Source organism: Callospermophilus lateralis, chromosome 1 (assembly GCF_048772815.1).
Source record: "Callospermophilus lateralis isolate mCalLat2 chromosome 1, mCalLat2.hap1, whole genome shotgun sequence".
NCBI classification, from domain to species: domain Eukaryota; kingdom Metazoa; phylum Chordata; class Mammalia; order Rodentia; family Sciuridae; genus Callospermophilus; species Callospermophilus lateralis.
The window spans coordinates 209,430,386-209,453,921 of NC_135305.1; the positions used below are offsets into that span (position 1 = coordinate 209,430,386).

At 49.8% G+C, this 23,536-nt stretch overlaps 1 protein-coding gene across 2 annotated transcripts in view; it reads left to right on the top strand.

Moving 5' to 3' along the window:
• Positions 1-7,981: 7,981 nt before the first annotated feature.
• The window catches only part of Ell (elongation factor for RNA polymerase II), a 67,067-nt gene continuing 51,512 nt past the window's right edge, over positions 7,982-23,536 (top strand). Inside the window, exon 1 of one of the 2 annotated variants that reach the window (XM_076845761.2) lies at positions 7,982-8,123. In XM_076845761.2, coding sequence (XP_076701876.1) covers positions 7,989-8,123 — 135 coding nt within the window. In that variant the 5' untranslated portion in view covers positions 7,982-7,988. Of the gene's footprint in view, positions 8,124-20,623; positions 20,947-23,536 lie in introns of those variants that run through there. The other variant, XM_076845770.2, reaches the window with a different exon arrangement.

Below are 23,536 nucleotides of genomic sequence, written 5' to 3' on the forward strand. Positions count from 1 at the left end.
ATACTCCCTGTCGGCTGATGTTACTGTTACTGAGATGGGGTCTCACTATGTTGCCCAGGTTGATTTTTTTTTTTTCTTTTGGTACTGGGGATTGAACCAAGGGGCACTGAACCACTGAGACACATCCCCAGCCCTTTTTTGTATTTAATTTCAAGAAAACTCTCACTGAATTGCTGCTTAGGCCTCACTAAATTGGTGAGGCTGGCTTTGAACTTGCGATTCCCCTACCTCAGCCTCTGAGCCACTGGGATTACAGGGTTGAGCCACGGAGACCGGTGCCCAGGCTGATCTTGAACGTGTGGGCTTCAGGGACCCTCCTGAGTGCCACCTCCTGAGTACCCGGAACTACAGGTGTGTGCCACCACACCTGGCTCCAGACTGTGACTGCTGTTGCCTTTTCCCAGGTGAATGCACAGAGGTTCAGGGAGCCAGCTGGCCAGCGGCGCCTAGGGGTTCCTCCCACACTCTCCTCCACTCAGCGGCCTGGCTGGCTCCACCCTCCCAACCTTTGTTACAGAACTCCTGTGTCCCCACTGCCCTGTCCCTGCCCTTCTGTGACCCTCTAGAGCCAGGTAGCCCCACCAGCTCCAATATTGACCTGCACCAGCTCTGCAGATAAACAGCTGGGCCCAGACAGGGGATTGCTAGGTCAGCATCCCCCCAGGCTGGTCCCAGGGGAAAGGTGGCAGAGAAAGAGCCCTGCGCTCATGCAGGCTGGTCTCCTCAGCCCTGAGAGCCCCCGCAGCTTCCCTAAGCCTCAGTCTCCTCATCCGTAGAATTGCCTTATAGCTGGATCGTGAGGATTACATGAGATCATTTATTCACTCAAAATTCTTTTTTAAAAATACCTTTATTTTATTTATTTATTTTTATGTGGTGCTGAGGATGAAATCCAGTACCTCATATGTGCTAGGTAAGCGCTCTGCTACTGAGCTACAGCCCCAGCACTCTTTTTTTTTTTTTTTTTTTTTTGGTATTGGCAATTGAACTCTTGACCCCTGAGCCACAACCCAGCCCTATTTTGTATTTTATTTAGAGACAGGGTCTTACTGAGTTGCTTAGGGCCTCGCTGTTGCTGAGGCTGGCTTTGAACTTTCGATCCTCATGTCTCAGCCTCCCAAGTTGCTGGGATGGTAGGTGTATAGCACTCGGTTTCAATACACACACACACACACACACACACACACACACGTATATATTTTTCATATTTTTTTAGTTGTTAATGGGCCTTTATTTAATTTATTTATATGTGATGCTGATGATTGAACCCAATGCCCCACACATGCCAGGCAGGTGCTCATCCACTGAGCCATAACCCCACTCCCTTACTGAGCATCTTTACTCCATGCCAGACACTCTACTGGGGAGGGATGGTTTTTTATTTTTATTTTTTGGTACTGGGGATTGAACACCCAGGTGTGGTTTACCATTGGGCTGCCAAGGCTGGCCTTGAAACTTCAATCCTCCTGCCTCACCTCCTGAGTATTTGGGATTACAGGTGTGCACCACCATATTTGACTCCTCTAGTATACATTAAAAATCATCTCTAGGGTTGGGGATATAGCTCAGGTGACAGAGTGATTGCCCAGCATGCACAAGGCCCTGGGTTCAATCCCCGGCACCAAAAAAAAAAAAAAAAAAAAAATTGTATTCCTTACGATACCTAATACAATGTAAGCAACTGCTGTGTGGACAGTCATTGTGCTGGATTACTCAAGGACTCATGATAAGAAGACATTCTGCATGTGTTCAGTATAGATGCAATGGTTATTTTCCCAAATATTTTCGATCCACGGTTGGTTGAATTTTAGGATGTGGAACCTGGGGATGTGGAAGGCTGCCTACATAAAAAGGGACCCTGGCTTTGGAGGCAGGCTGGAGAGTATTTAAGAGAGCTCTGGATCAGAAAGATTCCAAGTTCAAGTCCTAGCTTGTCTATACCTCGCTCCTCTGAGCCTCGGTTTCTCCATTTGTAAGTGAGGATATTAATGACAAATACCTGAAAAGGGTACTAGGAGTGTCACACGACCTCGCAGGAGAGCGGTGACAGCTGGGGTAATGAACGAAGGCGCTGGTTTGCTGTGGGGGGGAGGAGGAGGCACAGAACTAAGGAGATCTCTGGAAGAGCAGAGAGGTTCTTGAACTCGTCTTCCTCACTCACCTCCAAATCTTCATCCTATAAAGAAACAAAAGGGGCCTGGGGTGTGGCTCAGCAGTAGAGTGCTCGCCCAGCACATGCGAGGCCCTGAGTTTGAGCCTCATCATCACTAAAAATAAATAAATAAATAAAATAAAGGTATCGTGTCCAACTACAACTAAATCAAATATTTTTTAAAAATGAAACAACAACAACAACAAAAAACTCCATACAAAACAAAACCAAAAATTGCATTCTGGAACCGCCCTCTGTGACCAGTGAAATGGAAAAGCCCCAGGAGGTGTCCACAGATTGGGAGGCTGCGAGTCCAGGAGGTGCTCGCTCTGTGGCCTGGACAGGCCAGGGCTGGTCTCCAGTTCCTGCTGCCTATACACATGAAAGGAAAGAGGGACAAAACGGGGTAGATCCTGTGGTAAACAAGCACCTCCTCAAAAGGTCTAACGTAGAATTGTCATGTGACCCAGCAATCCCATTCCAAGGCTTTTTACTAAAAGAAGGAGAAACACCCATCTACACAAAAACAGGTACGTCTGGCCTGGGGGTACAGCTCAGTGGGCATGAGACTCTGGGTTCCATCCCCAGCCCTGCAAAACAAAACTAAGCTAAAAAACAGAAATAAAACAAACAAACAAACAAAAAAAGCCCTGTGTACGTGAATGGTCAAGAGGCAACATTTATAATAGTGAAATAGAAAGAGAAAAAGCTGCCCAAATATTCTTCAAAGGATGAATGGACAAACAAAAAGGGTAGGTTCCTACAATGGAATAGTATTCAGTTGTTAAAAAGGAATGAAGCCAAACATTCACTGGAGAAAAGAGAGCCTAGTCAAAAAATGATGCTTAGCAAAACTGGAAGTCCATATGTAGAAAAATGAAATTAAACCTCTATCTCACCCACCCTGCACAGAAATCAACTCAAAGTGGATCAAAGACTTAGAACAGAGACCCTGAGCCTAATAGAAGAAAAAATAGGCCCAAATCTTCACCACGTCAGCCTGGGATCTGACTTCCTTAACAAGACTCCTAAAGCACAAGAAGTAATTTCAAGAATCAATAAACGGGATGGATTCAAATTAAAAAGCTTCTTCTCAGCAAAGGAAACAATAATGTGAGGTGAGAGACAACAGACTGGGAGAAAATCTTTACCACATGCACCTCCAATAAAGCATTAATCTCTAGCATATATAAAGAACTCAAAAAACTTAACACCCCCAAAACAAACAACCCAATCAATAAATGGGCTAAGGAACTGAACAGACACTTCACAGAATAAGAAATACAACTGATCAACAAATATATGAAAAAAGTGTTCAACATTCTCAATTAGGGAAATGCAAATCAAAACTACTCCAAGATTTCATTTCATTCCTTTCAGAATGGCAATCACCAAGACTATAGGCAACAATAAATGTTGGTGAGGATATGGGGAAAAAGGCACACTCAGACATTGCTGTTGGGACGGCAAATGCGTAAAACCACTACGGAAAGCAGATGGAGATTCCTCAGAAGACTGGGAACGGAACCACCATTTGACCCAGCCATCCCATTCCTTGGTTTATAGCCAAAGGACTTAAAATCAGCATACTACCGTGACACAGCTACATTGATGTTTATAGAAGCTCAATTCACAATAGCTAGGCTATGGAACAAACCCTAGATGTCCCTCAATAGATGAATGAATAAAGAAAATTTTTAGTTGTAGATGGGGATATAGCTCAGTTGGTAGAGTGCTTGCCTTACATGCACAAGGCCCTGGGTTCAATCCCCAGCACCACAAAAAAAAAAAAAGAAAAAAGAAAAAAAGAGTATATATATATATATATATATATATATATATATATATACTCAATTGAGTATCACTCAGCTTTAAAGAAGAGTGAAATTATGGCATTTGCCAGTAAATGGTTGGAGTTGGAGAATATTATATTAAGCGAAATAAGCCAATCCCACAAAACCAAAGGCCATTTGTCTTCTCTAATATGCGGATGCTAATTCACAGGCCTGGGGCACTAGGGAAGAATAGCGTTACCTTAGATTAGTAGAGGGAAGTGAGGGATGTGGGCATAGGACAGATAGTAGAATGAAACAGACATTATTACTGTATGTAAACAGGGGTGCGCATGTATTGCTCTGGTATAAAGACTTTAACTGTTTAGGATAGATACCGAGGGATAGCATAGCTAGGTCACATGGTGGTTCCACTTCTAGTCTTCCAAAGAAACTTCGTACTGATTTCCACTGTGGTTGTGGTGATTGATTTATAATCTCACCGTCAGTGTAAAAGTTTTACCCACGCCTTCAGCAACATTTATCTTTATTTGTATTCTTTTTATTTATTTATTTATTTTTTTGCCTTACTGAGGATTGAACCCAGGGGCATTTTACCACTGAGCCACGTCTCCATCACTTTTTATTTTATTTTTAAATGTCGAGACAGGGTCTCCTTAAGTTGCTGAGAGGGTCTTGCTACATTGTTGAAGCTTGAACTTGAGATCCTCCTGCCTCTGTCTCTCCCAGGTCTCTGGGATTACAGGCATGTGCCACCATGCCTGGATTGTTATTTGTATTTTTTTAAACAATCTTTTAGTTATTGATAGATTTTTGTTTATTTATATGCGGTGCTGAGAATCGAACCCAATGCCTCACACATGCCAGGCAAGTGCGCTACTGCTGAGCCCCAGCCCCAGCCCTGTAGTTTCTTTTTTAATAAATATTTTTAATTTATTAAATGAATGTTTATTTAGAGAAGTAATTTTTTAAATTTTTTATTTATTTATTTTTTACCAAGGATTGAACTCAGGGACACTCGACCACTGAGCCACATCCCCAGTCCTATTTTGTGGTTTATTTAGAGACAAGGTCTCACTGAGTTGTTTAGTGCCTCGTAGTTGCTGAGGCTGGCTTTGAACTCACAATTCTCCTGACTCAGCCTTCCAAGCTGCTGGGATTACAGATGTGAGCCACCTTGCTCAGCTTTATGTGGTGCTGGGATTGAACCCAGGGCCTTGTGCATGCGAGCGAGGCAAGATCTCTACCAACTGAGCTATATCCCCAGCCCTCAGTGTAGTTTTGATTTGCATTTCCCTAATTGCTAACAATGTTGAACATTTTTTTTCATGTATTTTCTGGGCATTTTTACTTTTTAAATGTTTTAGTTGTAGATGGACACAATATTTTTATTTATTTTATTTATTTATATGTGGGGCTGAGGATTGAACTCAGTGCCTCATACATGCCAGGCAAGTGCTCTACTACTGAGCCATGACCCCAGCCCCTCATTTGTACTCCTCTTTTTTAAATTTTTTTTTAGTTGTAGATGGACACAATACCTTTATTATTTTATTTAAATATTTTATTTTATTTTTTTTCAAAACAGAATCTAATAGTCTTTTTTTTTTTTTTTTAGAGAGAGAATTTTTAATATTTATTTATTTAAGTAAGTTTTTCGGCGGACACAATATCTTTGTTTGTATGTGGTGCTGAGGATGGAACCCGGGCCGCATGCATGCCAGGCGAGCGCACTACCGCTTGAGCCACATCCCCAGCCCTATTTAAATATTTTAATATATTTTAGTTTGCCAATGGATTTTTAACTTTGTTTATTTATATGGGGTACTGAGGATCGAACCCAGGGGCTCACACGTGTTAGGCAAGAGCCACAACCCCAATCCTCCATTTGTACTCCTTTTGAGGAGTGTCTATTTAGTTCATTATCCCATTTATTAATTGGGTTATTATTATTTTGGGGGTGTTAGGTTTTTTTGTGCTCCCTATATATTCTGAATATCAATTCTCCAGCAGAAGAGAAGCTAGCAAAAATTTTCTTCCATTCTGTGGACTCTTTTTGCTTTTAAATGTTTCCTTTGCTTGTGCAGTTTTTTAATTTGATGTTATCCCATTTATTAATTCTTGGCATTATTTCCTGAGTTCAGGAGTCCTATTGAGGAAGTTGTTGCCGGCACTTCCCTGTTTGAATGTTGACCCTATGTTTTCTTCTACCAGTTTCAAAGTTTCTGATCTAATTTCTAGGTCTTTGATTTGTTTCAGTTGACTGTTGTGCAGGGTAGGAAATAAGAATCTAGCCTCATTCTTCCACATATGGATAGTCAGCTTTCCCTGCAACATTTTTAAAAAGACTGTCTTCTCTCCAATGTATGTTGTTGGTGCTGTGTCAACAATCAGATGACTCTGGGTGGGTTTATCTTTGTGTTTTCCATTCATTCTATGTTATTGTCTGTTTTTATGCCAGTACCATGCAATTTTTATTACTAGAGCTCTGTAATATAATTTGAAGTCAGGTATTGTGACGATTCCAGCATTGTAATTGTTTTGGCAGGCCAATTTGGGGATGTGTACTTCAATAATAGGGTGCGTGGCTAGTATGTGTGAGGTGTTGCGTCCAAACCCTGGGTGGAGGGTGGGGTTGGGAGGGATTGCTTTGGCCATTCTGGGTTTTTTTATTCTTCCAAATGAATTTCAGGACTATTTTTTCTAAAAGTTCTGTAAGGAATACCATTGGTATGCTGGTGGGGATTGCGTTGAATCTGTAGATCGCTTTAGGTAATATGGCCATTTTAACAATGTAATTCTGCCCATCCATGAACACAGGAAGTGTTTCCATTTTTTTTTTTTTCTAGTGTCTTCCTCAATTTCTTCAGTGCTATAATTTTCATTGTAGAGGGTCTTTTACTTTCTTGTTTAGTTATCGGCGGACACAACATCTTTGTTTGTATGTGGTGCTGAGAATCGAACCCGGGCCGCAGGCATGCCAGGCGAGCGCGCTACCGCTTGAGTCACATCCCCAGCCCCAATTTTTCCTAATTTCTTTTCAGCAAAGTCATTATTGGTGTACAGGCATGTTATTGGTTTTTATATATTGATTTTGTATAGTGGAATTGTACACATTAAATAGATGACTTCTTTTTAATGTGAAACAGCCTAGGTCTGGAGGTTAGGACCATAGTACAACATTTGCCTGCCATGTTTCCAGCCCTAGGAAACAATCATAAGCAAAAAATTAAAAAAAAACCCAAAAAACAAAAAATACATTTCGAAAATTTTTTTTTTCTGCTCAGAAATAGAGCTGTACTCCACCAATGCTCAGGGCGATGGTGTATTTTATCATTTTACAGTCTACTCTTTTCATAAACAAAGTTTAGAGGATCCCTCTTCTTCCAACCCTCTAGTAGCTTCAGGTCCTGGAATCCCAGCAGCCCACCTTAAGGGAAGCCGCATCAGCAGAACCCAGCGTCCATCGCGCGACTTGTTTTCATAGCCACGCCCACTAACCTGGCCAGCATCTGCCCCCCGCCTCCCACGTGTTTTGCGCTGTCCCCGCCCCCTCCACGCCCTCGTTGCGGCTTCTAACAGAAGCCAAAGACGGAAGACCCAAGAGATCTCATAAATAATGCATCACGTCAGAGGCTGGGGGCGGGGTTTTGACGCGCCCGGAGAAGTCAGGGTCGTGAATAATACATATGGAGGCGGGGCCTGGAGGGGTGCGCGTGTCAAGGCGGAGTTCATGCACGGAAGTGGCCTCCTTTAGGGTCTGGAGAGGTGGGACCTTCAGCATATTATGAATATGCAAAACATTGGGGCGGAGACTATGAATCTTGTTGTGCCCGTAGAGGGCGTTGCTTTTTATGTCTTATGAATAATGCAGCACGTCAGCGAACTGTGCGAGAGCAACTGTTGGCTTCTTGGGCTCCTGTGGGGCGTGGCCAGCCGCATCTCATGAATAATGTAGCACGTCAGAGGGCGGCGGGGCGTGGCGTGGCCGTCGCGCCGGCGCTGGAGCCGGGAAGGGGGGGCGGGGGAGCGATGGTCGCAAGATGGCGGCGCTGAAGGAGGCTCGGAGCTACGGGCTGTCGTGCGGGCGGGTGAGCGACGGCAGCAAGGTGTCTGTGTTCCACGTGAAGCTCACCGACAGTGCCCTGAAGGCCTTCGAGAGCTACCGCGCCAGCCAGGTGAGCGGCGTGGGGTCCGGTGCGCCGTCGGGGACGTCGGGGCGCGGGCCGGCCTCGCGCGCCCCTCACCGAGGCGCCCTGGCGGGGAGCGCAGGGTCCAGCGTGCTGCTGGCAGGTCCCTGGGCCAGCGGTGTCCCCGGCCAGCGTCAGCCCGGAGCGCCGGGAACCGCGGTCTTCGTAGGTGCTACTAGGCGATACCGGCGGACAGTCCGTGGCTGCCAAGGGGCCGGAACTTGGCCGGGAGGGGCGTCAGTGTTGGCACCTGGAGGCGTCCGGGGCCTTTCCTGGCCCGCCCGGCACCTGGGCAGGAACTGGTCTGCCCACCTGGTGGGGAAAGGGAGAGGGCCCTGTTCTTCTGGCCTGGTGTGGTGGTGGGGACTTGGGCTTCTCTGTCTGGACACCTGGAGGGGCAGTTGGGTGGGGGTGACTGGTGTGTCTTCCTGGGAAGCAGCTTTTCTATATCCCAGGCAGGGTGGGTCAGGGGGAGCTGCTGACCGGGCACCTGTGGGGGCCTGTTCCATCTAGGTGGAAGGCTGTGTCTGTACCTGGGACCTGTGTTTGGCGCTTTCCGATGACCCTGTCTCTGGATACCATCGGAGGGTGAAAATGTTTAGGAAGGCAGTGATGTTTTCCTGAAGGTAGTTGTGTGGGGTTGGCCCCCCGCGGTGTTTTTCTCAGTCTTGGAGCCCCTGGTGGACCTGGAAGGAGGCTCTGGCCACCATACCTGTGGTTAACTCTCAAACTTCTCTGGCCAATTTGGGCCCCTCTGGGGAAGTTTGGAGTCTTTCAGTTCTGCCACCTGGCTGGGGGGTGGGGAGACTGCTGGGTGTACCTTCTTTCAGGTCTAACTTTGGGGCACATCTGGAGTCCTGATCAGAAGTCTGCCTCTTCCCATTTCAGTTTGTGTCATGGGCACCCTCTGTCTTGTGCCCAGATCAGAGTTGCAGATCCCCCAGTGATTAGGACCTGAGAGAAAGGAAGGAGCATTTTACCTCTTTTCCTGGAAAGTGAGGACTTCATAATCATAAGGCAGCTGGGGTTGTGGGGGGATGTCTGTTTCAGGTTCAGGGAGGCCCTGTGTGTGTGTTTATGTATACTGAGCATTGGGGGGGGGGGGGCCGCGGGCGGGTGAGGAGAGAGTAACTAGGAAGGAATGTGGCTTTCTTCCTGCCCCAGACTTGTTCAGCACCATTAGCTAAGCTGGGAATTTCTTACCCTGTTTTGTGTTCCCTCTCCTGTCCTGGAGCCCACACCTCCTTTGCTTCTTTCAGCAGTTTCCTTCCTGTCCTTGTGTTTCAGTTTTCCCCTTCATAGAACGGGGATTTCTTCTTTTTGGAAGAGCTCCTTCTACCCTTGTCAAAAAGATTCACCAAGACGAGGCTAAGGCGCCCCTGCAGGTGAGGAGGAGAATTTAATGATGGTTTCAGGAGGTGGCAGTGGCTGCCCAGTGACCATCTTGGGCCATTCTTCCTGGTGAAATTGCAGCCTGGAACCTTTTCATCTGTACAGTCCCCCTCCCCCCGAAACTACTGGGGATTTAACTGAGGGGCGCTCTATTATTGAGCTATTATCCTGAGCTCTTTTTTATTATTTAAAAAAAATTTTGAGACAGTCTGTCCTTAAGTTGCCCCGGCTGGCCTCGAACTTACAATCCTTCTGCCTCAGCTTCCTGAGTAGCTGGGATTATAGGCGTGCACCACCACCTTGCCTGGCTCCCCTGGGCAATTCTGACTTGTCCTGCAGGAAGGCAGGTTTTCCCAGAAACAGCTGGGGGAGAGCGCATGAGTCATGTAAATAAGATGGACTTGGTACCTGGTTGCCCCGGACTTCTGGGATCCTGGGACCAAGAGCCCCACCTTCTGTCCAAAGCTGCCCTCACTCGTTCCAGTCCCCTGTCAGGAAGGCTTGCCTGTGCGTCTGCCTCATGCCATCATGCTGCTATTTTTAATTTGGGGTATAGGTTACATCCCCTAACTAAGCTGGGTCTTCCTTGTATGTGAAGGTGAAGTTAACTGCAGACTCTTGAGCTTGTTCCATCTGGGCTGTTTATAGTAGTGTGTTGACCAGTCAGGAAGGGTTCCCTCAGAGAACTCTCTAAGCCGTCTAGGGCAACTTGATTGGCTGGGTTAAATTTTGGGGAGATCCAAACTTGTGTTTTTCTTGAAAGATGACTGGTCAATTAAGTGGCATGGAAGCTTTCGTATTTAATATTACGCTTTGGGCAGTGGACTGGACTGAGCTAAGACCAGAGGAGCTCCTGTCCTTTTTGTGGCACTGGTGGCAGGAAGAGCCTTCATTTAGCTGGTTTTGGATGGTGGGCATGGGGAAGGCAACTTAAAGAACTTGATATTTGTTGTTAACAAAACCTTGTGTGCCCATCTCTGTCAACTAGCAGCCAGGATTTACTGTTCTCTGGTGCTGTGGCTATATGGTTTGCCAATAGCAACTTGTGGGTAGGGTTTTAATTTTTTTTTGTTGTTGTTGTTCTGGGAGTGCATGCTTGTGCATGCTAGGCAAGCCTCGTACCACTGAGCTGCGCCCCCTACCCCTACTTAAATTTTTTTTAAAAATATGTTTTTAGTTTTAGGTGGACACAATATCTTTATTTATTTTTTTAAATTTTTATGTGGTGCTGAGGATCGAACCCAGTGCCTCATGCATGTTAGGCAAGCACTCTACCACTAAGCCACAACCCCAGCCCCCTACTTAAACTTTTTAATTGCAAAAAGACTTTTACATATTCAGGTGTGGCAGGGTCTGGACAGGAACTTGCTGTGGAACTTTCCCTGTGTCTTTCCATGAACTGTTCATCGTAGCCCTTTGAGCAGCCTTGTGTAAGGATCTACGGTGGTTTCTTTCCCCTGAAGGGTCTGAAGTCTGAGCTGCTCTTGTGTAGGCCTGGTGGCCAGGCAGGTAGAGATTTAGCAATATGTGTAATGGCTGGTCCTCCCATCCCATTTTGGACTTGTTAAAGTTTCTCTTTGATTATAAAATCCCGAGTAGTTCTGAGGTTACCATTTCTCTGTATTTCTTTTTTGACTTTGCTGGGTTATTTCCAGGAGAGCAGAGAGAGGAAGTGGTATACAACTCATCCTTCCAGAATAATGTCACTGCCTACTCAGAGAAGTGTCCCCTGGTGACCCTGAGGAAGTGACCCACCCAGGGGCATCTGCCTCCATCTGCCGGGTTGTATTTTGTCACTAGGGGAATTGAGTGGTCTCTGTGGCCAGGTAACCTCCTTGGTGGAGGGGAGCATATTTGGGAATAACTGAGGGCCCAGGCAGGGTCCTTGAGGCTGGAGATTGAAGCTGTCTGGGTTTGAATCCTGGCCCTGCCTGCCTCACAAGGCTTTGGGCAAGTGAATTCCTGACCCATCCCAGCTCCAGATCCTTCTCCTCAGAACCGTGAGGGTGCCAGTATTTAACCCCATTCCAAGCTTCAGATCCTTCTCTCAGGCCCCAGCATACCCTGAGCCCTCTTGAGCTCTCAGCTCTTGGCACTCCTGCCCAGCGCTGTCTCCTGCTCTGGGCCCTCGTGGAGATTCATGCAGAGCTGGTGGGAGATGAGCCTGGGCTCACTCTTCTCACCCAATTTGATGGAGTGTCTGGTCAGCACAGGGCCACTGCTCAGGGGCTAGACGCCCACAGGGACTAAGATGGGTGCCTTGTGTCAACAGCAATATTCTAGAATTATCAAGAGGTAGATAATAGGGGCTGGGGCTGTAGCTCAGTGGTGGAGCGCTTGCCTAGCACATGTGAGGCACTGGATTTGGTCCTCAGCACCACATAAAAGCAAACAAAATAAAGACATTCTATCCTTCTACAACTTTAAAAAAAGTAAAAATAATAAAAAAAGAGATAGATAATAAACAGCCACCCAGGAATCAGCAAGAAAGATTCATCAGTGGACAGTGCTAGAAAGGAAATAAAATAGGGCAAAATGCTGGTGAGGGACCCCAGGTGGGCATAGGAGATGACACAGAGTTGAGGTCAGTGGCTGGAGAGTCCCAGGCACTGGAGTGCACAGTCTCTTGGAGTCAGGGCCTGGTAAAGGTGTAGGGTGGCTGCAAGGTGCTGTCCAGGTGTGAAGGAGCACCAGGTTCTATGGGCCTGCAGCCAGTGTCCCACAGCTGTCCTGGGAGGCCCCAGTGCTATGCTGGCGACTGCTGCGTGCTAGTAAGTAGGTGAACTGCTTGGACGTCAACCTGGGCACTGGTGGCAGGAGGAGTCTTCATTTAGTCTGCATTCCCTTTGCATGGTGGGGAAATCCGGGAGGCCAGGCTTGTCTCTCCCTTCCTGGGTGGGTGGCCACGTGCTCCTGAGCAGGGAAGCGCTTTATCTTGCTGTTCAGATGAGGCCTTCGTTAGGAATCCTAGGGCCATCATCTCCAAGCTCTGGGGGGAACACTAGCTTATGGTTCCTGCTTTATGTTAGGGGCATGTCAGACTCTGAGGCAGCCTCACCTGCTTGAGGGCACTCCACTGTCCTCGTGTCTCAGCTGCCTCTTCGGTGCCCTAGCCACAGTCTTGTTTGGGGTTGGGGTGGGTTTTGAGCTATAGGGCACATAGCTCTGAAGGGAGTCATACTGTGGGACCAAGTACTAGTGAAACACCAGCATTTTGACACCGCCCCCACCCCTGAGCAGAGGCCACAAACATTGATGACATGAGTGGCTGTGCAAAATTTTTGTAGTTTGACTGTTCTGAGCCCTGTCCCTGGAGAAAACCAAAAGATGATAGATGACCGCCTGCATCTGTAGTGTATGACCCACTCGCATGCCAGCACTGGCTGTGCTGCCCGAGTAATTCTTTTTGTCCCTATCAGGTCCATGACTTGAGCAGTTCCTGTTTCCCAGGTGAGGAAGCAGGCAGGCAGTGGCTTAGAAGGTTGAGTCACTTCACAGGACCTCTCAGCTGGGAAGTAGCTGAGAACCCAGGTTTCATGGCGTGAGGCTTTGGCCAGGCTGGACGGGCTGGGTGGAGTGGGCTGGCACAGGGCATCAGGAACATGGCAGCCTTGTGTCTCCCGCTTGCTGGGTCATTGGGTTCTATTTGCTTGTGTGTTTCCAGGTGGGCGCCAACTGATTCTGGGTGGGGTGGGCTCCTCCCCCAAGGTGCTGCTGTAGGATGGAGCCAGCCTGAGGCTGTAGTTGGCTGTCTGTGCAGGAGAGGGGCTGGGGGTGCGGGAGAGACAGAGGGAGGCTGAACACCACCCTGGCCACTGTGACCCTTGACCAAGCTTCCGGCTGCCTGGCTGTGGCCACGGTGATTGTGTGTAAACAGTAGTCTGCTCACGGAAACCCACCCTCTGTTGACTCATCAGGAGGCCAGAGTTCATCACCCTTTAAGCAGTTTTGACATCATACCAGGATTGTGACATGGCCAGGAGACCTTGAGGGAGGAACCAGCCAACTTGAAAAACAAGACTGCTTTTCCACTCTGTGTAGCTCAGGCCAGAAACCCAGGAGACCCCTGGCTTTCAGAATCTGGGCCTCAGGGACAGCAGCCCTGCTTGATGTGGCCCAGCAGGGGTCAGACTGATGATTAATACTGTGTCTGTAGGATTTGGCCTCTTTTGTTTTTAGGGCTTCACGCCCAGGACTCTGTCTTTATGACTTACCTTGTCCTGTTTTCTCCTTGGTCTGTGAATTGTGCAGCTGGGCTTTGTGTGATCTCATCTCTGCAGTCAGCCACATAGCCTGAAGGGACACTTATAACAGTGACCCCAAATGACCTCTGATCTGTAGGTGCTTGAATGACAGACAATGATGACAGGTAGATATGTTGTCACTTTTTAACTAAGAGAAACAAAAGAGAAAAAAGAAAACTGGTGTCCAAGTAAGCCATCCTAAGGGAGACTGTTCCACTGAATGAAAGTGTCGTAGAGAGACTTGTCTCCACATGAAGTGGCCATGCACACCAGGACCCAATGCTAATTATATCCTCCAGGGCTGGATACCTCCCTGGCCAAGTGGAGACGCAGCTCCTGGCTGAGTCACGCAGGTTTGAGGGACTGTGACTCCCAGCCCCTCGGGAGGGACAGGTTCTCAAGTCCAGGTGAAGTTTGTGGAATCACTGAACTGCTGTTTAAAAGCCACACATCCTGGGTGTGATGGTGTACACCTGTCATCTCAGTGACCCTGGAGGCTGAGGCAGGAGGATCACAAATTTAAGGGCAGCCTTGAGACCCTGTGTCCAACAACAACCACAAAAAACATAAAAGCCACGTGTGTGAAAGCTTTTTTTATTTTTTAAACTGGATGAGTAGTGTAGCTCAGCCTAGAGGCTTGCAGCAAACCTAAAGTACTGGTCCTGTTGCCCCAGGCAAGTGCGATGGCATCTCATTTCCTTTCTCTTCTGCTTGTACTGAGTTGTCATCATGATACGCTCATGTGATTTTGTCTCTTTTTGTTTCTTCCCCAACTAGAGAAATATTTTTTGTCCTTCTAAACTTTGTGTGTGCGTGTGTGTGGGGTGCTGGGTATGGAATCCAGGGTCACAAATGCCAGACAAGTGCTCTTCCTCCAGCTCTGCTTTTTTTTTTTTTTTTTTTTTTCCTGTTTTGAGACGGGGTCTGTCTCCCAGGCTGGCTGTAACTCCTGGGCTCAGACGATCTTTCTACCTCAGCTTCCCAAGTATCTGGGACCACAGGCGCGTGCTACTGTGCCCTGCTGAAACTTTGTTTTTTGTCTTTTATGGTGCTGGAAACTGAATCCAGGGCCTCATGCGTTTGACAAGTGCTCTACCATTAAGCTATAGCCCCAGCACCCTAAACTTTATTTACTTATTTATTTTTGGTACTGGAGATTAAACCCAGGGGCACTTTACCACGGAGCTACATCTGCAGCCCTTTTTATTTTTTATTTTGATACAGGGTCTTGCTAAGTTGGTTAGGGCCTCACTAAGTTTCTGAGACTGGCTCAAATGCCTAAATGCCTCCTGCCTCAGCTTCCTGAGTTGCTGGATTTATAAGTATGCACCACTGCACCTGGGTCAAATTTTACTTTTTTTTTTTTTTTAAATATTTATTTATTTTTTTTAGTTTTCGGCGGACACAACATCTTTGTATGTGGTGCTGAGGATCGAACCTGGGCCGCACGCATGCCTGGCGAGCGTGCTACCGCTTGAGCCACATCCCCAGCCCCAAATTTTACTTTTTTTTAAAATATATTTTTAAGTTGTAGATGCACACAATATCTTTATATTTATTTATTTATTTTTATGTGGTGCTGAGGATCGAACCCAGGGCCTCACACATGCAAGGCAGGCGCTCTACCACTGAGCTATAGCCCCAGCTCCCCAAATTTTACTTTTCAATGGTTATGTCTTCCACATGGTTTGGGTCCTAAGAGGTCACTATTCGTAGATCATTTTTATGTCCTGGTCATTCTGGATGCTGGGACAGTCTGCTCCATTTCCTGAGGTGGAGGTGCACAGACGCACTGAATTGTGGACGGGGCTCCCCTGAGGAGGCTGGCGCAGGCAGAGGCCTGGCATGACTGCTCATGGCTGGGTGGAGTTGGGAGGCTGTGATTGCTGTGCATTTGCTTCCAGGATGTGTCTGGCTCTGGTGGGGATGGCTGTGTGGTCAGGAAGGGCCAAGTGGGAGGCAGGGAGGCTGGGGGAGACTGTGGATAGAGGCTCTGAGGGCCTTAGCTGGGATGGTACCTGGGGACTGGGTAAGGGTTCAAATGTGGGAGGCAATTGGGAAGTCGCCTGTGTCTGGTTGGAGGAGGTGGACATTTCTGATATTGGCTTATGCTGGCTATGTGGTAGAAGGTCTTGACCTAGTCGGCTTTGTTGTGATGTTTGATCTGGGGTTTTCAGTGAGAGATGTGGGGTTCCTGCAGGGCTGAAAGACATTCCGATGGCAGCTCTGGAGTGGTTGCCGAGGATCAGAGAGCCCTGGTGTGTCCGTGATGGGTGTGTCGTTGCTGTTGAGGTGGAAGCTGTGTGTAGTGAGGTTGTGGTAAGCCGGTCTTTCTGAGCTGCTGCCTTTGTTCCAGAGTGTGGACGTCCTGAGTTCCTCCAGGTGTCCTCCTATGTGCAGTTTGTAGGTGGGTTTGACAGATATGGCCAGTCTGGGTCTTGGATTGCATCTTTTGCTGAGGAGCAGTTGGACACCACGTTTCCCGATTGCACTGGTGTTGACTAGCCCAGAGGCAGTTCCCGGACTGTGGGTGCACTGGACAGCGTCGCCAAGGTCTTTGGCTGGATGGAGGGTTTGCCTAAGTCACCCTGAGTCAGCCTTGCAGCAGGTGGGTGAGTGATGTACGACATCAGGTTCAGGGAAGACCAGGGGAGGGCCTTAGTGACAGCCCTCTTGTCACTGCTTCTCAGTGGGCTTTAGGCATTTCTGTCGCAGGCTGCCTGGAGCAGCTCAGCCTGCCTTGGAGCTTTTGAGAAACTAAGGTGCTGCTGGTGATGAAAGCCCTGGATTAATCCTGCTCTCTTCACATGGAGAGATCAGGGCTCAGCTGGGTGGTCCCTTCCTTGAGTGTGTTCTTCCCCAAGTCACTGCTCTTGCTGGCCCTGTGACTCTTCTAAATACTTATGAAAAGAGTCATCATAAGGAGGCATTTCCCTTGAAGGATGCTGGGAGTCACATGCTGGGGTGAGACTGGTTTCAGCTCCTACTGACATTCTGGTTGCAGGTGACAAAGACCCTGACCACAGCTACCATCCTACACCATGGGATGGGATGCTGGTGTCCATGCTGGAGGTGAGCTTGGCTGACTTCAGGTCACGTCTGAAGGAGAGTGTTAAGGAAAATCACCTGGAACCAACCGAGAAGCAGGGGCATGGAGGGCCCCTTATTGACTCTGGAGTGGATGCGAAGAGAAGTGGAGGAGACAGTGACAGTGTCCTACTTCTGTAAGGACCGCATATGGAGCCCAGTACCAGGATGCAAGTGTATTTAAATAGAGAAGGTTAAGATGCACCTTGGGTGTCCTGGAGAACCTGTGGGGAGGGGAGAAGGGTAACTTAGCCTTGGTCCTTGGTTGAGCACCCCAGTTATTCACAGCCCCCTGCTACCTCTTGAGTCTGGCAGGGTGGGACACCCAACCAGCCAAAGGTCCTAAAGATTTCAGGAAGGGGCAGGGCCCACCTTGCAGGTCCTAAGGCCACAGCTCTTTTGGGAGCAAAATTTGCTTTTATGAGTTTAGTTCTTTGTGTCCCAAGTGGAATTGAAAGATAACTGTTGTGCTGGGTACAGTGGCACATGCCTATAAATCCCAGCTACTTAGGAGGTTGAGGCAGAAGGATCTCAAGTTTGAGGTCAGCCTCACCAACTTAGTGAGACCCTATCTCAAAATAAAAAATGGAAAGGGTTGGTGATGTAGCTCAGTGGTCAAGGTCAGTCCCCAGTATTACATCCCCAGTATCACACATACACACACACAAAGATAACTGTTGTGCTGGGCATGGTAGCCCATGCCTGGAATCCTAGCAGTTTGGGAGTCTGAGGCAGAAGGATCAAAGTTTGAGACCAGCCTCAGCAACCTAGTGAGGCTCTGAGAAACTTGGTGAGACCCTGTCTCAAAATAAATGAATAAATATGGGCTGGGGGTGTGGCTCAAGCGGTAGCGTGCTCGCCTGGCATGCGTGCGGCCCGGGTTTGATTCTCAGCACCACATACAAACAAAGATGTTGTGTCCGCCGAAAACTAAAAAATAAATATTAAAAAAATTCTCTCTCTCTCTCTAAAATAAATAAATAAATAAATAAAATAAATGAATAAATAAATAAGAGCTAGAATGTAGCCCAGTGGTAAAATGCCCCTGGGCTCAATCCCCAGTAACTGCTCCCCACCCCTGAAAAAAAGATGGAAAAAGATAACTGTTAAGATGACCAGGGTGGGCTCAGTGGTGGAGCACTTGCCTGGCGTGTACAGGTCCTGGGTTCCATCCCAGCATTGTAGGGGAAAAAGAGAAACTTGTTGGGGCTGGGCTTGTGGCTCAGTGGTAGAGCACTTGCCTAGCACGTGTGAGGCACTGGGTTTGATCCTCTGCACCACATAAAAATAAAATAAAGGTATTGTGTCCACCTACAACTAAAAGTATATTTAAAAAGAAAAAAAGATAACACTTGTGGAAGATGGGCTTTCTTCCTGGCAGGAAGCAATCTGGACAACTCAACGTTCAGGTGCTGCCCACTGGGGGGTACTGGGCAGGCTGGCCTTTGCCCCTGCTCCTGCCCTTGGCCTGACCCTGCGGTGGTGAAGGTGGGTGGGAGAGAGTAGGAGCAGTGAGGTTTCCTGGGATCCTGTGGGCAGAAGCCACCTACTGACTGCTGGGAGGAGCAGGGCCTCTAATCAGGGGAGGTGAGTGCTTGTGCACATGTGTGTGCATATGTCAGCCACCTGTGTGACCTGCACTCCCCTTGGAAACATGGGGTCAACGCCTCAGTCCAGGCTAGGCTGATCTGAGGGGGGCCTCTTGGCTGACAGGTGGGGGCAGCCACCCATTCACACTGCCCTTCCTGGTGGGGGCGTTGTCTTCTGGGACCCAGAGGGCTCAGGATGGTCTCCTTTACTGGCCAGTGTGGATGGGGAGGTTCCCCCGCTTTTTTTTTTTTTTTTAAACCTTTAGGAGAGATCCAGCTTTCTGCTGTGGACCTGTTGTGGGGGCTCCCCTCCCCTCATCCAGAGGGAGTGATTTCAGGGTCCCAGAGTGAGATGATGATAACTGTAGCATCAGGGAAACCTGAGTGGCAGGTGTGTCTCCTCTCCAGACAGAGCCACTGAGGGTAAGGAGCCCAAGAGGTGCCTCCTGCTCTTGTCCTCTCCAAAATTTCATTCCCAGGACCAGGACTGCGTCTCCCACTTGCAGTATTCCCATGACTTAGTGGTAGAGTTGAAGGGGCCTGGGGAAGCTGTGGCCTATAGCTTGGCACCGATGCCCTGTGACCCCTGGCCCTGCTTGCACTCACCCCTCCTGTCATAGCACCTCTGTGGGGAAGATCCTCTGTCATTTCTGAGCAAGGAGTTCAGACATAGCTTGCACAGCGTGCCCGAGCAGGGCTGGCTGCAGGCACTGACAATGCGGACTGTTACTTCAGCTTTTCTAGTGTCAGCTGTAGTGCCTAGGGCAAGGGCCCAGTCAAGCCCACCATCTGTCTTTGTAAATAAAGTTTTATTGGGACACAGCTGCTCAGTTGGAACAGCCCCATAAAGCCCGAACCAGAACTCGATCAGACAATTGGCCGTTGGTCTGGAGTGTTAGCCCCTGTGCTGAGACCACACCCCTGGGAGGCCTTGCTGTTGTTCAGGGCCAGACTGAAACTTTGGGTCCCTTTGTTCTGGCCCCTTCATTTTATCAGCAGGAAGTCTAGGTGATGACTAGCCATGGACCTGTGGTTGGCAAAGATGAAGAAAGGCTAGGTGTGGTGGCGCACTCCTGTAATCCCAGCTACTCTGAAGGCTGAGACAGGAGAAATACAAGTTCAAGGCCCACCTCAGCAACTTAGCGAGATCTTTCTCAAAAGAAAAAAGGCTAGCAATGTAGCTCACTGGTAGAGTACCCCTGTTTCAGTCTGTATCCTGCAAAAAACAAAATAAAAGATAAGGTCAGACCTGGAGTCCAAGGGTGTCTGCTCTGGGACCCACAACCCTCCTGGCTGCCAACCCCCACCTGGATCTCCTGAAGACTTAAAATGCTTCCCACCCTGAGTGCCACTCCCATGGCTATCCAGGAGCTTTTCTCAGGTTCAGCAAAGAGCCTGGCATAGCTTCCAGTGGGACTGGCCTTTTTTGTTTGTGACCTTTGGAACTGAAAACAAAGCCCAGTCATGCACAGCCTGGATGGGAAGGGCCAATGTGCATGACCCTTGTGGAGTTGGGATCAGCTGCAGCTTAGAGGAAGCCTTGGCGTCCTGGTCCCCTTCTCTCCTGGGGATGTAGGTTCCATGTCTTTGCCTTGGAGTGGGTCGTGGGGCCCATAACTGCTTCTTGTTGGGCCCTGACCACAGTCCCTTGTTCCTTCAGCCTCTGCTCTGTGGTCAGAACAGGGGGGGCGGTGTCTCTGTGGGGCTGGTGTCCGCCATGGATACCTCACCCTGGACTGAGGGTGGTCTTGGGGAGCCTTCCAGAGCTTTCTCAGCTTGGGGCAAGTGCTCTCTGTAGAGCAGATTCCATGCAAGATACCAGAGGCCTGAAAGTCCCCGAGAAGGGCTTCCTGGGTCGGTCTCCCTGGCCAGGGGCGGCGTGTGGTTTCTGCATTCTGTCAGCAGAAGCGGCCTGGTTTTGCTCTTCTCTTCTGATGTCGTCTCTCCCTTCAGAAAGGGTGTGGCAGCTGAGCTGCACAGGCCAGGCAGGGACCTTGCAGGGAGACGTCTGAGGGCAGGGGCAGGTCTCAGCTAGAAGAGTGTGTTCCTTCCTTTCCTGGTGGCACTATTTTTGGAGTTGGACGCTCACCGATGCCTGCTTGTTCCAGGGAAATGTGCTCAGCTCACAGTGCATCTGGCGAGTGGGAGGGGACAACCAGTGCTGGCGGCCTGTGTCCAGCTCATCCCTCGTCTTCTCTGGGGCCAGAATGAGGCATGTTGGATCCCTTTCCTGGGCACGGGGTCTCACTGGTGAGGTCCTTCGTGTGGGGCCACACAGCCCACCCCGTGATCTATGAATGGCTCCATCCCGGGGTCAGCTTTTCATAAACCGGGAAGTGAGCTGTGTCAAGGAGGATTCTGCTGAGGTGTCTCTCCTGGGAGGATTGATGAGGTGTGGCCCCGGCTCTCTCTGTGCTACCCTCCTGTCATAGCATCTCTGAGCTTAGGAGGCCGCGGATTCCCCGCTGAGCAGCGCCTGCCAGAGCTCACATGTGCAAGGTAAAGCTCACCAGCCCTGGAGCAGAAGTGGGTCCATGCAGCCCCACAAAGGCAAAGGCGTGGAGTGTCTTCCTTCCCCTGGGTGGGGTGACCGGCAGGGTCTAGGCCCAGAGTTCCACCACTGATGGCAGCTTGTCCTGGGAGCCCAGAGTGCCCCTGCCTTTTGCCTTTCCTCTTCCTGCTCTCTCACATGTGGGTTAATTGAAGCCTGGCCACTTTGGAGTGACAGGAGTGGCCTGAGAGCTGGCCGCAGACTGTTGGTGCAGTTCTGATTTGAGGTGTTCAGGAGCAGGTAACCATGCGCTGTGGGCACGGCTGTTCCTCAGCAGGGCCTCATGCCCAGGTCTTTGCATTGGGGTGGAGGGATCCAGTGGGTGGGAGAACCTGAGGGTGTCACAGGCAGGTCACCAGAGGATGTGGAAAACAGGGCTCAGGCCTAGGGCAGTGCTAGCAGGGCCAGTACCACGTTGACCACACCAGGACTGGTCCTGAGCCAGTCTGCAGACCAGGCGGATTTACTGCAGCATGGTCTGGAAATTGGGGGCAGCAGCCTGGGCACATGCTGGCAGAGGCTGCCCATCATCCTGTGGCCACATGGGCACCCAGGGCTCAGAGGGAGACCAGGCAGAAAGCTTCCAAGTGATGGAGCTGGTGTCCTGATGACAGCTGAGGACTGGGAAAAGGGACAGGCCACCTCATTCTCCTTGCTGATGTTAAAACACATGGGGGCTGGGCACAGGGTGGCAGTGACCACCTGTGTAGTGGTGCCACCCTCTGGGCCTCAGTTCCCCCTCCTGCAGTGTGGAGTCATTGTGGGCCAGTGCCTGTGGCCTGGTGGTGTGGTCAGGTCTTGAGTCCTACCCCTTTGGCTGCAAGGCCTCCTTTCTCCTCCTCCGTGGCATGTTTGTGGGTTTAGGGAGCTGCACCCCAAAGTGGCTTACAGGGCATCTGGCACTTGAGGCTCCCCTTTCCTGCTCCACTGTGTCTGGGCACAGACAGCTCGGCTGGGCTGCTTCTGCCCACATCCCTGCTTTCTTGTACCTGTTAGTGGCGAGGAGCCTGCTTTATTGAGGGCAGTTGAACAGTGAAAATAAAAGCTCGGCCTAGAATGGCAGGTAGGTGGGGGTGTGGCCCCATGTGCTCCTGTGTTTCTGGCTCCTCCAGGCACACCTGCCTTCCTGCTGCCTATGAAGCCACAGGCACAGCCTGGCCCAGGAAGGGTGGGACTGGCCCCTCCATCTTTAAAATGGCTTTGGTTAGGAAGGCCTAGCAGAAACTTCCTCACTCCTCTGACACAGCCTTGCTGGTAGGGTCACAGGTGCTGCTGGGTCAGTGAAGGCAGGTGGAGAGGAAGGCACCCGGTGGAGTGGCAGGAAGGGCCGGTGGTGGCTTCAGTTCCCAGATGTCCCAACATTTCCTGCCCTCTGGCCCCTGAACATCAAGAAGTTGCCCACTGGGGTTCAGCTGTGAGCCTGGGGGTGCAGACGTCCAGTTGCTTGACCTATCCCTTCACAGCTCTGGTGTCCCAGAAGAGTTGAGGCACGAGTTGCTCCAAAGGAGCTCCACTGTTGGAACTGGGCACCGAGGGGTCTCTTGCAGGTAGGAGTCACAGACCCCAGGCTAGCCAACTGCTGGATACTCAGAGCTGCAGGACTTATGTGGACCTCCGGGCCTGTCACCTGGACTTGTCTGAGACAGGTCCCTGTGGAGGGTGACACAGAGCAGGCATTCCTCATAACAGCCTAAGGGGGTGGTCTCCACTGGGCTGTAGTGAGGCTGCAGCCTGGAGGCTTCACAGGCTGTGCTTTGTGGTGACTTGTTGACCCCATGATTTGTCCTGTGGGCAGTGTCAGCCTCTCCTCAGGCCTGAAAGATGACCAATGACAGACAGGTGTTACCACTTTAAAGACCAGACTCTGGCTCCCTCCCCACCCTCTCCAGGCAGAGGCGAACGTGACAGAGATCAGGTGGGCAGCACAGTGTGAGCTCAGAGCCCAGGAGGAAGGCCAAGTTGGCAGACGGCCTGGGGGAAACGCAGCAGGGGGACTACACGTCACTGTTTCGCTCAGGATGTGCGTTCAGATTTTGGTGAACTTGAGTTACAAGATTGCGTGGCAAAAACCAGAATAGGAGTGGCTGCCGCACATCAGCCAAGTCATTCCTGGGTGGGTGGCTCTGCAGCTCCCCTGCGCCACCTGGAAGGCTCCTCTCCTCCTCCTCAGCCTCACCCCTCCTGGCACCTGCCCTGTCTCTTCGGTTGTCCCTTGGGCACAAGTAGCCAAGCAGGCCAGCGAGGTTGAGTGAAGTGTGTCTGGTGAGGGTGTGATCACTGGGTCAACTGTTGCCACTGTGACTGCCCACAGCCTGCCCAGACTGTCCACGAGAGACGAGGCCTCTCTGAACTTGGGATTGGAGCAGTGTGCGGGAGGGAAGTGAGTCTGCAGGATGGTGACTTGCAGGGTCAGGTCAGACCTGGCATCTGGCCAGAGCACATGCTCTCCATTTTGGCCAGAATGCTGGCCAAACCCCCACGTGGGACACCTGCTAACCTGGTCCTGGTGCCTTGCTGGGCAGTGGGGGTCCTAGGTGG